Source organism: Ooceraea biroi, chromosome 13 (genome assembly GCF_003672135.1).
Source record: "Ooceraea biroi isolate clonal line C1 chromosome 13, Obir_v5.4, whole genome shotgun sequence".
In the NCBI taxonomy this organism is placed as follows: domain Eukaryota; kingdom Metazoa; phylum Arthropoda; class Insecta; order Hymenoptera; family Formicidae; genus Ooceraea; species Ooceraea biroi.
Genome location: NC_039518.1, coordinates 1,353,640 through 1,368,815, shown reverse-complemented (window position 1 = coordinate 1,368,815; position 15,176 = coordinate 1,353,640). Strand labels below are relative to the sequence as shown.

At 38.1% G+C, this 15,176-nt stretch overlaps 2 protein-coding genes across 5 annotated transcripts in view; both read right to left on the bottom strand.

Moving 5' to 3' along the window:
* Window positions 1–11,711: 11,711 nt before the first annotated feature.
* Window positions 11,712–15,176, bottom strand: part of LOC105283950 (CCR4-NOT transcription complex subunit 10) — a 34,256-nt gene continuing 30,791 nt past the window's right edge. For all 4 annotated transcript variants that reach the window (XR_003407352.1, XM_026974504.1, XM_011347100.3 and 1 more), the window contains one exon: window positions 11,712–11,870. Coding sequence is in view for 3 of the 4 variants with exons in the window: in XM_011347100.3 (XP_011345402.2) it covers window positions 11,815–11,870 (56 nt within the window). In the remaining variant the exon portion in view is untranslated. The remainder of the gene's footprint in view (window positions 11,871–15,176) is intronic.
* On the bottom strand, window positions 14,546–15,171 carry LOC113563192. The gene has a single exon (XM_026974509.1). The coding sequence runs from the start codon at window positions 15,143–15,145 to the stop codon at window positions 14,708–14,710; it is 438 nt and encodes a 145-aa protein (XP_026830310.1). The 5' UTR covers window positions 15,146–15,171; the 3' UTR covers window positions 14,546–14,707.

Here is a 15,176-nt window from a genome sequence, read left to right as displayed (position 1 = left end):
TATTGATATATTTAATTTTTTATTACATGTGCATAATTTCCCAATAAATTCCCAGACATCCTTTTACCTGCATTAAATTGCTTAAAAAAAAATGATCAAAAACGTACAATATTGAAAAGTTACCTTATATTCGATTGCTCGTTCTGGTTCCTTCGCTCGTCTCTCTCTCTCTCTCTCTCTCTCTCCCCTCTCTTCCTCCCTCCCTCACGCAGTCATTCAGTTTCTTTCTAATCAGTCGTTTACTATATCGTTGTTTCATGCCTTTGACATGTTTGGTTTCATCATGTTCGCGCTTCTCTGTTTTCACACTGATTATTCGAATATTCTTTCATGTCCCTTTTACTTTTTACGTCGTTTACATTTTCGCAAACGTAAGAAGAACTGTATATTATATATATATATATATATATATATATAATTTTTATGCATTGATTATTCACAGATATAATGCCCAATCACTTCTATTTATTTTATTTCTTTACCGTATAAGTTACGTATGAATCCATAAAATAAATGTAATGAATATTATAAAATCTATATCACACACACACACGCACGCACGCACGCACGCACGCACGCACGTACGCACGCACCATACATACATATATGTATATGTATACATTTTATTTTATAATATACATGAAGTATTATTGTTGTGTCCGGGGTGGCTCTGTGTTTTGGAACCACCCGGTGTTACGAGCTGATCGCAATCAGCTGCGCGCTCCGAAGACGCCCCGGACGCAACATTCTATACGTATAAGTTATTTTATATTAATAAATATGCCTATGATAATGTAACATAAAATAATAATATATTATATGAATATATGTATGTTTTTTACAACTAATTGTTAAAAAACATACATATATTCATATAATACATATACATATATTTAAATTATGTTTATGTAGTACATGTTAAGAACATTTAGTACATATAAAGAATACATATTATATTATGTTATTATATTATTATATTATTATATTATAGTTATATTTATTAATATAAAAGAAAACTATAACTTATATTTTTAATACTTCATATCTACTATAAAATAAAAATGTGTATATGTATATATACATATAATATATTCATATTATATACATTTATTTAATACATTCATACGTAAGTTATACGGCTAAGAAACAAAATAAATAGGCGTGAATGGACATTATCTGCGAGCAATCAATGCATAAAAATTTTATATATACAATATACATTTATTTCTATGTTTTCAAAAATGCAAAGACTGTAAAGAATACAAGCAGTATGAAAGAAAGAATATCATAACGGGTAATCATAAATATAGTGAAGGAGAGAAGCGAGAACGTGAAATGAAATATTCCAAAAGCATGAAACAACGATCGACTGATTAGAAAGAGACTGAATGACTGCGTGAGTAAATGAGAGACAGAAAGAGCGAGCGATGAAATGCAAGTAAGCACCAAAACTCTTGTAGAGGTTTACTCTCAAGATTTGGAAGAACAATCCCGGTAAAAAATTTTTTATAGATCATCATAAAACTATACGTAATTATGTATCAAATATGTCCATATATGTCCATACATACTTCCTTTCTCTTGTATAATTTCTGATCACATATATGTAGAACAAGTAATAAGAAAAATAATTGAAAAATAAGTAGAAAAGTAATTTGCACATTGTCTTTTTGTAAAATTGTGATTTTGTATAATTGTGAGATAATATTTTATACATCATCATATATAATCGTATATAACATGTTTCTATATATATAGATAATATCAATAATAATAATTCCGCCAGATAACTTTTGTATTACACTTGCCAGAATTGTCGAACAATAAATACCTTTTGTACATATAGATAATATTTTATACATGATGATAAAATATTATCTCACAATTATACAAAATAACAATTTTACAAAAAGACAATGCGCAAATTACTGTTCTACTTATTTTTCAATTATTTTTCTTATTATTTGTTCTACATATATGAGAAATTATACAAGAGAAAAGAAGTATGTATGGATATATTTAATACATAATTTTATATGTTTCTATATAATTACGTACAGTTTTATATGATGATATATAAACAATTTTTTACCGGGTATTGATTTATGAATTGCAACAATTCATAATTCGGGCTCCTAAAAATCATAATCCGACCCTGACGAGGTGCGAAGAAGCCAAAACGAGCAATCGAGCGAGCATGCGATCAAGTAAAGTAGACACATATGTGTGGCGACATGTATGTATAATACTTTCACACCATGAACAGACGAAACCAATGCTGCCGTGCTAACAGATTGTGGCGCCATCTCTCGTAAGATCCGGCACCTACTTTTGTACGAATTACTGCTCTTTTTTATCATCTCCATCTGTATTTGAGGTTATAAAATTTACATTACTAATATCTTTTATTCTAGGCTTTTAATCTTAGTTCTAATTACATAATATGGTAAAACTGAAGGAGACGGACTTCCTCACAGATTTCCTTCCAACTGTGCAATATCGTTTATTTTGATGAGAAAATACGATTGCGAGAAGGAAAATCGTCGCTCTCAACTAGAAAGAAAGTTATCACCTACTGAAAAATGACAGTTTCGGGGTTAAGAAATCTGTCATACCGGCGGTTTACGGGCGTAGCGCACACTGACGGAGCATGCGCGGTGACGTTAAAGTGCGCGGAATTAGAAATGTTGCGTGATTGTCGCTATCCAATAGGTTTTCAATTCATGTGCAGCGAGGTCCCACGCAAAGCAAAATTCTACATTGTAACTTCCACGCAGTACTTTTGGTCGCTTCAAGTTTTGTTATTTTTTTATGTGGAAGAGTACTAGGTGACGGGCGAAACCCGTCTCCTCGTGCTCTTCCACCCAAGCATATACTTTCCCAATATAAACTTTCTTACTTTAACATTATTAATTTGTTATACTGGGAAAGTATATGCTTGGGTGGAAGAGCACGAGGAGACGGGCTTCGCCCCGTCACCTAGTACTCTTCCACACAAAAAAAATAACAAAACGTTTAGGTGACCAAAAGTACTGCGTGGAAGTTACAATGTAGAACTTTGCTTTGCGTGAAACCGCGCTTTATATACTCTGAGCACTCTTGCAAAGTACATGCTTGCATCTACACGCGTAGACCGCCGGTATGACAAATTAAGATAGATTAGATTAGTAATAAATAAGTTTTAGCATAAATTATTAAATTTTTTAATAGAACATAACTTAATACACAGTGAAACACAGTGTCCAAAGTACAACAATAAAGTAAAAGTTAACACAAGTAATCTCTCATTTCGCTGTCAGAAAGTATTTTACGAGAAAAATAAACACTTCGGTTACGGACGGCCGAATCGAGCAACGCGATTGGTCGAATCCTTACGTTACGTCTTACGGAATTTGTATGTTTGGGCCTTAAAAGCCGCCTCATATTCCTTCATTCTGTCTTCATTCAAAAGTGCCTCACTTTTGTGCGTACAAATTGCCAAATTTTTGTAAAAAGCATTTTATTGCTCAAATATTGTGCGATGGCAGCACCATCGCGAAGAAGTTCACTAGCAGCTCCAGCATCCCCTTAAGCCCGTATCAGACTACGTATTGGAGATTGGAGATTGCGAATTGGAGATTGGAATTTGACCAATCAGAACAAAGTAATCTTGGTCTGCTTTATTTTGATTGGTCAAATTCCAATCTCCAATTCGCAATCTCCAATCTCCAATACGTAGTCTAATACGGGCTTTAAGGGGAGTATAAACTTAAGGGGAGTATAAACTTAAGGGGAGTATTTGCATTGCAAGTACAGTTAGGGGTCGCTTCCATTTGCACACGGAACCAGAGAGAAGCCTGAGAGCGGTCACACTCGTGTTTTAACTATAACGCCTCAAACGTGGACATTGAACTACGGATGCGTTCCACTTGACGCTTCCCAACGTCGCGAGCGTCATCAAGCGACGCGGTAACGTCGCCGACGCCAAGTACATAAAAAAATTCTATCTTTTTCAATATTCAGTGAGCAATAAAGACAGAATGACGCACTCGTAGTTCAATGTCCACGTTTGAGGCGTTACAGTTAAAACGCGAGCGTGACCGCTCTCAGGCTTCTCTCTGACGGAACGATTGCACACCGCACGATTGCACACGCAATATTGCACACGTTGTATTGCACACTGTTCTATTGGACACAGCACGATTGGACACCGCACAGATAAACTTCCGAAAAGCTACCACACCCGATTTACATATCCTTTGGTGAAAATGCTTGAAATGACTCAAAATGAATACCCTTAAATGGATTTTTACCGACAAGAAGGATAAAGGCTTAAAAAGTTGAAACTAATATTACTCCTTTGCAAGACGAAGCAACCCAACCCTGTTTTTTAGTTTGCAAAGTACATGCGTGGATACAGTGTGTTCCGCCCCCCTGCGGGGGGCTCCACTTCCAAAAAATCTAACCTAACCCAACCCATCCCCTGTTTTTTATTTTGCAAAGTACATGCGTGGATACAGTGTGCCTGATACGTCTTTATTTTCCGTACCGTACAAGAAACATCCGAGATACACAATAAACACATTAGAAGTTCATGTAGAAATATATAATGATGCATAGAAAACCGTACATCTACAGAAATGCAGCTGAAAATATTCAATCACTACATATTACTTTATTTGAACTTTTTATGCCTTTATCCTTTTTGTCGGTAAAAATCCATTTAAGGGTATTCATTTTGAGTCATTTCAAGCATTTTCACCAAAGGATATGTTAAGGATATATATATATATACATTTGTTTTGTTTTGATACCGTCCGCCCCAAAAGTTTCGCGCCTATTCCCGTGCGTTGCTATGCTCTCACTATAGAGCTCGTCGTTTGAACGCGCCCGTAGCCGTTCGGCTAGTTTCGTGCCGCGTCGGCCGCTTTCGGCCCCCTTCCACGCATCTTTCCGTTAGAGCCGGGCGTGCTGTTCCTCAGATACGCTGATCGCCTCGATCGCTCGATACACGCGATCCATGCCGAGAGATTCGTATAGTAAAGTGGTAGCGTGGATTTTTTGTACCCCGTTTAATAAAAGTGTCGTCGTGTGCACAGTTATGTAGTAATCAAAAGGAGCATTTTCCTTGACCGTACCGTTCCCGAGAAAAACGCCGGAGAGTACCGTACGGAGGGCACGAGCCCGCAGTTCGTTCGCCATAATACCCTTGGTGTACGCAACAGGATATGTAAATCGGGGGGTCTATTACGTATCTCTTCCCGGAGTGAAAATGTGAAAAATGAGCAAATTTACTAGAATATTTATAATTTAATTGGTCAACACCTAATGAATTTGTTCACTTTTCGCATTTTCACTCCGTGAAGAAATACGTAATAGACCCTCGGGTGTGGGAGCTTTTCGAAAGTTTATCTGTGCAGTGTCCAATCGTGCGGTGTCCAATAGTGCGGTGTCCAATCGTGCAATGTGCGTGCGCAATCGTGCGGTGGCCAATCGTGCGGTGTACAATCGTGCTGTGTCCAATAGAACAGTGTGCAATACAACGTGTGCAATATTGCGTGTGCAATCGTGCGGTGTGCAATCGTTCCGTGTGCAAACGGGATACGCCCGGACGCAGTTGATGTCAGTCTGCTAACATGTTCTGATTAAATCTGTTACTAATCTGCCGACAGACTGCTATCATTTTGCTTCCTGGGTATATGGTGTCGTAAAATTAGGCTCTATTCATTAAACTTCTTTTGTTAATAACTTTTTAACAAACAACCAGCGACAGTTAAAACCTCTTGAAAGTCACTAAAGAGGGTGACCTTGACAACATATGTCAAGGTCAAGGTCATTGGAGATGGATCCCCTATTCTTCACTTTTACCAAAAATTCTTTATTAAAGAAATTATGTTATAAGATTTTATTGAGAAATACTTTTAAATTTTTAAGGCATTTAAGATAAAATTAGGTATAGCTTATTAGTTATAGCTGTGTTACGTCCAGAGCTCCGTGAGCTCGAGGAAAGCGCGCAATAAAACGCCTCTCGAGCTTTGTGGCACTCGGGCCCCAAAACACGAGACGAGCTAACCTGGGCTCCGGCTTTAGGGTCAACGCCCAGAAGATCGATCTTACCCTAGTATCGGAAAGATCTCCTTGTTTGTCCTTTTTCGGTCACGGAACTGAATCACTTTTATCGGGGATAGGACCCGTCCCATACAGCACAAAATATTCGGAGAATATTCTAACAACATGATTTCCATATTATATTCTGAGAATATTCGAAAAGAATATTCATAAACAGTTCCACGAATGTTCTAAATGTTATTGGTATGTTATTTGGTAAGTACTCAGAATATTCTAATGATATTTCAATGAATATTCTTATAATATTTTATTTCTTATATTTCCCACAATATTCCTAGAATATCCTATATTACACTCTAAAAATGGCTTTATCGTAAGTGTTTAAATTATACACATTTAAGCAGAAATAATGTTTGACTTATTGTTACGTACGCGAGGTATCACGGGACGGATAGCACATCCACGAACACACAAAAGAAGAAAGCGTCTGTTGTAACGGCACAAAGTTATATATAATTGAAATAAATTATGTACACTATATATAAGTTCAACTCGCCGTTTTAATTCCGCGAGCGACGGAAAGTATCAACGTGGTAATTCCGCAAGCGACGGAATTTATCCCCGTGACGATTCCGCGAGCGACGGAATTTGCACGCACTGAAAGAAGCGGACTTTGCGTTTAGTTGATTGCCAGAAAACTTTTGATACTTTGCAGACTGACTGTAAAGTGAGTCCGCGGATCGCTTGGAGCTCTATTTGTAGAGCCCGTGAATTTTGGCTAGGCCCAATCGATTTCAAAGTTTTGGGGGTGACCCCCGCGTGCCGCACGCGATTGGCACATGGTTGGGCCTCACGCAGCCCGATGATAAGGAACATGCGCGGAGCGAGCCGCAGGCCGAGCGATTGGCCGTCGCCGTCTGACGTCATCTCCTCGCGCATGTCTCCTGAGAAAAGTCGTGAGTGAACGGTTAAATTGCGGTTGATGTTTGTCTCGATTTTGCGGGACAAACAGCGTGGGAAGAAAATATTTGTCCTGAATTTCCTTCTCGATTTCAATTCTCGAAACTTCTCGAATGACTTTATGAGACAAACATCACCCGCACAGCTATTGAATGATCAATTTCTCAGACGATTCGGTTTCCGAAAATTCCTTTAATGCAATTCCGAACACTTATCAAACGCAAGTGGAAAAGCGTTTGAGTTTCAAACACTTTTGTATCAAACATTGCTATACAGGGTGGCCCATTTTAATTTATACAGTCGATTTTTTAAAACACTAAAAGAGATACGAAAAAATGTTTCAGACAAACATGTCACGATTTCCAGGGGGACATAAGATGATACCATTGGTTTGACCTTGAATAGTCGTTTGAAGGTCACGCAAAGATCACCTTCAATTTCTTAAATTGAAACCCCAACTTTTTATTGCAGATTCTTATTCTCCATCGAAAAGTAACTTTTGTCTGAAACATTTTTCCGAAAAATGTCATCTTATGTCCTTAAAATGTCCTCAAAACTCATCTTGAAGATCATTTTAAGGACATAAGATGACATTTTTCGGAAAAATGTTTCAGACAAAAGTTACTTACTTTTCGATGGAGAATAAGAATCTGCAATAAAAAGTTGGGGTTTCAATTTAAGAAATTGAAGGTGATCTTCGCGTGTTCTTCAAACAACTATTCAAGGTCAAACCAATGGTATCATCTTATGTCCCCCTCGAAATCGTGACATGTCTGTCTGAAACATTTTTTCGTATCTCTTTTAGTTTTTTAAAAAATCGACTGTATAAATTAAAATGGGCCACCCTGTATATATATTAAAATTGTTTTGCTAAAATCAAACATGGGTCAAATTAAACAAATATATACGTTTGATTTTTAAACGGGAACAAAATAAAACACAATTTGTGTTTGATTATTAGAAAGTCAAACAGATTTATATTTCAAACACTTTCTAATTACACACTTATGAAACAAACACTTACAAACTTAAGCACTGAATTCTTACAAAATTTCAACAAACCAGATGGCGCTCGCGGCGCAGTTTCTCGCGAGCAAGAGTTGCCTAACAAGGTATTTATTAAATCGCGATACACTGGGAATATCTGATAATCTGATGGTCGGACTAAGATGCAGTAATCTGATAATCTCTCGCTCTAGGAACCAATTCATCCACTACGCGCCAACAAATTCGTTAGACTTAAAACATATAAACATTTGATTTGCAGGAAATTTCAATTAATTAGAAAATCAAACACCTTACGCGTGTAATATAATTAAACACCAACCACAAACCCAACACTTATAAATGTTTGAAATGTCAAACACATCAGATATTCCCAGTGTATCGCGATTTAATAAATACCTTGTTAGACAACTCTTGCTCGCGAGAAACTACGCTGCGAGCGCCATCTGGTTTGTTGAAATTTTGTAAGAATTCAGTGCTTAAGTTTGTAAGTGTTTGTTTCATAAATGTGTAATTAGAAAGTGTTTGAAATATAAATCTTGTGCTATATGGGGTACGACCTGTTGTGGGAAGGGGGTGAATTGAGGGTAAAGAAATAAATGAGGCTTTGCTTTTACCTTTTAAAAGTTTAACACATTATATTTGAGGCGTCGGAAAAATATATGAACAAACCAAAATTGGCAATTGGCAACATTTATATCAGAGTGATTAAAAATAAAACATAAGTTTTATTATTATTGCAATCGCGGATGGTAATACATTAACTAAGATAAAAAATTGAAATATTTACATAATACGGGTTAAAGAGAATTATAATTTTATTGCTAATTTTATTGGTAATCGTATATAAAACGGCGGATAAGGGAGATAGAGATGAGAACGGGATGGGGTCAGTCTCTAGTGATGAGGAGAAATACGGTGTTAGGATCGACGTACCTGAGTACGTCCCTCAGTCTAGGTACGTCGATGCACGTATTGTGATAACAGGACATCTATCACATAACTTTTTCCCTAGGATGGAAAATGAAAAATGAAAATTTCGCATGAACTTTTACAGTATGATTTGCTGCTGAGATGAAGAAATTTTCATTTTTCATTTTCCATCCTAGGGGAAAAATTACGTGATAGATGCCCTGTTCGGAAACGATTCCGATCGGAATGATTCCGTTTTCCCCACATTTTTCCCTAGAAAAAAGAAAGGGAAGAACAGGGAAGAAAGGGACAAATGTGGAATCATTCCGATCGGAATCGTTTCCGAACAGGGCCGGGATTCTGCAACTCGTTATCGATAATTTTCGATATCATTAACTAGCGATAACCAATGGCAAGAACGACCTTGGAGAAAAGCGTGGCTCTCATAGGTTGTCACTAGTTAACGATACCGAAAATGATCGATATCGAAGTTACAGAATTTCAGCCCAGGGCACGTATTATGATAAACGATTCCGATCGGAATGATTCCGTTTTCCCCACATTTTTCCCTAGAAGAAAGGAAGAGAAGAACAGGGAAGAAAGGGACAAATGTAGAATCATTCCGATCGGAATCGTTTATCATAATACGTGCCCAGGTCCAAGGAGGAGGATAAAAGGGGGAAGGGGTAAAGCGTATGTGGGGAAAGTCAACGTTCGCGCAAAATTTGGAGGCAACACTGGGAAAATTCTCTCAGATCGGCAACGGAGGGAAAGGGTTCACCGAAACTCTTCGTGATTATCTGCACTGTCGAGGAGGGAATAGGTGAATTCGGATACTCCTCGAAGTCTGCTGAAAGGATGGGCGAGTACCAGCGTGAGGATGAGGCGGAGGAGGAAGAAGGGAATAACCGAGGAGAGAAAGGTGGGAACAGCGAGTGGAAGGAGATGGGGAGATGGAGGAGGATCTGTGGGATATCCGTGAAGAAGAGTCAGGGAAGAAGAAATAGGGAGATGACGGGGTTGAAGGACGAGAAGAAGAGGTAGGGGATAGAGAAGAAGACAAAGAAGAGGAAGATGAAGAAGTCGAAGAAGAAGAGGAAGAAACTGATGACAATCGGGAAGGAGAATTAATAATTTGGACAGACACAGAAGAGGTTAACGACGGAGAGTACGGTCGAGAATTGATAATTTGGACTGAGGAGGAAGCGAAAGAAATTGAGCATGGTGAGGACGGTCAGGAATCAATTATTTGAACAGATGAGGACGCGGAAGATAAAACGGGAGAGAAGGACCGCGGAATGGCCTCGGTGCCGTTGTTCCGTTTTCGGGGTGGTTTGTTTCCCGATGATGCCTCGTAATCTCTCCTAGGTTGTCGTGATTTGATCGCGAAGGGGGAATCACTCCTGGTTCCGCGGAACTTTTCGTGGGAGCCACTTAAAAAGGACAATTGGGTTGAATTAGGCCCAATCCACCAACGTCGGTTAATTTTAACCGTAGTTTAACTCACTCTTCGTCTCTTTCTAAGGCAGGTAGTTAGAAAGAGACGAAGAGTGAGTTAAACTACGGTTAAAATTAACCGACGTTGGTGGGATTGGGCCTTAAAGGAATAACCGACGGATAAAAATCCAGCGGTAGAAGACGAAAGGAAAAACAACTAAAGTCGAGGAAATTTTCAAAATAATAGCAAAGAAGAGAAAGGAAAAGGAAAGAAAGTAAAGAGTATCACAGAAAGTGAACAAAAGGATCGCTTACTTGGTAAATTTTGCTGTTTGTTCTTAGTGCGCTTAATTGGCTGAGCCGCTTCCCAGGACAAGGCCAGAGATGCTGGTTGATAAGTTGGTACTACTTCACTCTTTTTCTTTTTGAGAAAAATTAACTATCGGTTTTCGTTAAGTGCGCGTGACTTCTGCACTTGATCAAGACTACCGGCACAGATTAATAGACAGATAGCTAAGGCCCGGGTTAAGACAAGACCAGCATTTCCGTACTTTGATTATCGACATACTTTGCCCCTTACCGACAGACTCAGTGAGAAATGCTGGTCTCGCCTTAACCCGGGCCTTTGGCTATTTGACTATTAATCTGTGCTACCGGCTACTGACTGTTTACTATCATCAAGTAAACGAAGCTTCCGCACTTAATGACTGATTTCTGGATATTGAATGCTGCTTCTAGGCAGGTCGTTGTCTTTTTATATGGGAGGAATGATGTAGGAGAGGGCTATTCCTTTTCCGAGAATTCCCGAAAATAATTATTTTTAGCGGACATCACTTGCGATAATTAAGCCGGTATCGGCGGATGGGTCTATGAGGTGCTTTGTTAGCCCTAGATCTATCGTTTCCGACTGTGACGATAACAAAACGTTCCTTAATCCGGATACGTTTCTAACTGAAAGCTTTGTGCCATGACGAACACGTGTGCCAGAATTCGCGGCTCTTGTGAGAGTATTCGCTCCGGCATCAGCTATTCATTATATTCATATCATTTCTTCTTCTACGAATAGCGATATTTCTCACTGCGACCGCGAGACCTCCGCCCACACGCGACCGAACTTATCGCGACGCGGTACGTTGTTCGTTAAATTATTTTTATTTCTAGAGTATTTATTACTTCCTTTGGAAGCGAGGAACTGTGGAATCTACTAGACGTAACAGCTGGTTGTAAAATGTTTAGCTTGATTTTGTATGTGATTTTGATACAAAATAATTTTTACTAATTATTATACTAATTATTATTATGTATTCAGAAAAATTACATTACAAATTAAAATTACATTATTATATTAGTTTTCTTCTCATATATATACATATACTTAGCAGTATAAATATTATATATTGTATTAATATAATATTAATAGCGTTTTAAGATCTCTTAAACAGATCTTCTATGTTAACGATATTGTGGACAATGCTTTTTTATTATAGATTTTGAAATATCTGCATGACCTGAAATTAAAAAAGAAGATACAATTTGTATGTATATTATTATTGCACAACATATATTTTTAACTTTTTTGCTATGGTGCGCTTCGGATGAAAAGCGCTCTATGTGTACAGGATGAAATAGTTATTCAATAATGATATAAAACGATAGCATTTGCAATGCACGAATAATACATATCATAGTTTAACATGGTATGAGCACTCATTTGTTTGGCTTTACGTCAATCCCTTCTGCGCATAGATATTTTTTGGGAGTGACCAATGAGACAATTGTTGTATGTGAATAGTGTAAAATCAGTGAGACTGTGACACGTTTTGACAAATTAAGCGCTGGATTTTAGTCTAAAAAGATGGAATACCACATGATCAAGAACGAAAAGATTAAAGGGCTGACAGAGAGTCCATACTAGTTATACTATGATACATACTAGAGTCCTAAAATATAGAGACATGAACTTGTTCCCTAATTCCTAATTGGTCGGCCGCCATGTTAGGTCCGCAACGTTCCGCGTAGTTCAAATATAGTTGTCAAATATAGTATTGATAGAAAGTTTAAATGGACATTATTATTTCTTGTGGGGCGTATCCCGTTTGCACACGGAACGATTGCACACCGCACGATTGCACACGCAATATTGCACACGTTGTATTGCACACTGTTCTATTGGACACAGCACGATTGTACACCGCACGATTGGACACTACACGGATAAACTTCCGAAAAGCTCCCACACCCGATTTACATATCCTTTGGTGAAAATGCTTGAAATGACTCAAAATGAATACCCTTAAATGGATTTTTACCGACAAAAAGGATAAAGGCATAAAAAGTTCAAATAAAGTAATATGTAGTGATTGAATATTTTCAGCTGCATTTCTGTAGATGTACGGTTTTCTATGCATCATTATATATTTCTACATGAACTTCTAATGTGTTTATTGTGTATCTCGGATGTTTCTTGTACGGTACGGAAAATAAAGACGTATCAGGCACACTGTATCCACGCATGTACTTTGCAAAATAAAAAACAGGGGATGGGTTGGGTTAGGTTAGATTTTTTGGAAGTGGAGCCCCCCGCAGGGGGGCGGAACACACTGTATCCACGCATGTACTTTGCAAACTAAAAAACAGGGTTGGGTTGCTTCGTCTTGCAAAGGAGTAATATTAGTTTCAACTTTTTAAGCCTTTATCCTTCTTGTCGGTAAAAATCCATTTAAGGGTATTCATTTTGAGTCATTTCAAGCATTTTCACCAAAGGATATGTAAATCGGGTGTGGGAGTTTTTCGGAAGTTTATCCGTGCGGTGTCCAATCGTGCAATGTGCGTACGCAATCGTGCGGTGTACAATCGTGCTGTGTCCAATAGAACAGTGTGCAATACAACGTGTGCAATCGTTCCGTGTGCAAATGGAGGCGACCCTTTCTTGTGGTAAGTAAAAATGTTTTCTCTGTGTTGCTAAATAAGTGCAAAAGACTTCATTGTGTACTCCTTATTTGTGCTTAGCAGCATATATATGCAACCTTTTCATCCATGTATAGTAGAGTCCTATATAATAAGAGAAGCACAATCGTTACCCCCTCCATGCTTCCCATGGTCGCCATGTTGGACCCGCAGCTGTCTATTTGTATACAACGTAGCTTATGTATCTGGTCCATTTAGTTATTCTCAATAGAAATAGTACAGGTTACGGTATGATATAACTTTAACTTGTACAACATGTATATCTAAGATGTTTCAAAAATATCTTAGGGATATCTAAAATATTTTTTTAGAAAATAACATCATAAATATATTTTGTTCTCATTTATGGTACACTGATTGCAGTTAGTTTGCCCATAGGATTCACTATGGGACCAACATGGCGGTCAGCCAATCAGCAAGTGAGACTCCGATTGCGCTTCTCTTATTGAAGCTGCGTTCCGAAATATACTGCCAGTAAATGTATAGTACTGAAAATGTATAGTATACGCAACGTGAACTATAGATTTTTAGTACTGGCAATGTATTTCGGAACGCAGCTTATATAGGACTCTAGTGTATAGCATTCTCATCATAATTCGTTTCTTTGCTGAGTCAGAGAGAAGTCTTTGGCCATATCGAACCTGAAAGTGATTGGGTGCCATTAAACATTAAGAAGAAGAAGAAGAAGAGAAAAGCCTGAGAGCGGTCACGCTCACGTTTTAACTGTAAAGGCAGGAGCACAGACTTTTGCATAAGCGCATAAAAAGATGCATAAGGAATTTGATTGATCTATAAGCATGTGCATAAGGCAATGGACCAATCAAGTTCCTTATGCATCTGTTTATGCGCTTATGCAAAAGTCTGTGCTTCTGCCTTAACGCCTCAAACGTGGACATTGAACTACGGATGCGTTCCACTTGACGCTCCCAACGATCGCGAGCGTCATTCTATCTTTATTCAATATTCAGTGAGCAATAAAGACAGAATGACGCACCCGTAGCACGAAGTAAGAGAGAAGGAGTTCGAACTCCATAGCGCGTGAGTGGTAAAAGTGGCCCTGATTCTGTCCCCCTAATTGGGGAGTCCGCTAAATGGAACAGTTTCTTATGGATGGACGCCATTTGCAAAACAGTGTCGTGAGGTTAGTTGTACACATAGCGTCACTAGTCGCAGTACGTGTTTATTGTTCCGATTTGCAATTATAAAGCCAAATAAATAGAGAGGGTTAAAAAGAAGTCTTTTATTGCGTGCATCGTGTTATAACGTTTTAATAGGATTGACATCTGCTTCACATGTAGGTAGCACGGAAACGGAATGGTTAATTGTACTCTTTAACTGAGTCGTTCCTTCATTCTGCGGTTCTTCCCGTTTCTCCTTGTTAATAGGATTCGTAACGATACGTAATGGATGGAAAAATAGATGGAACAGCATCTTCTTTCAATTTCGGTACCTTACGTTGCACCGTAATAGTTGCACCATCTGCCATATGAAAAATATCTTCTCGCAGAATATCATTTTTCTCAAAATGCAACTCACAAATACGACTTTTTTTGCTGAATTCGTTGATGCCTCTTTCAGCAATCCCATTGTCACGCCAATTATTGAACATTTTCTCCGTGTGAGCTGTAAAAAGACTTTTTTCTTGAAGCATCTTTTTTCCCTCCTTTGGTAGTACATCCACGTATCCAACAAGCCATTTCATATATAAAGCTACCGGTATCTTTTCGTCACTTTCACTTTTCACTCTGTTTAGCTCGGTAATAGGTAACAAACTAAGGTAGATAATTACAAATGGCGTCCATCCATAAGAATCCATTCCGTTCAGCGGACTCCCTCCCAATTAGGGG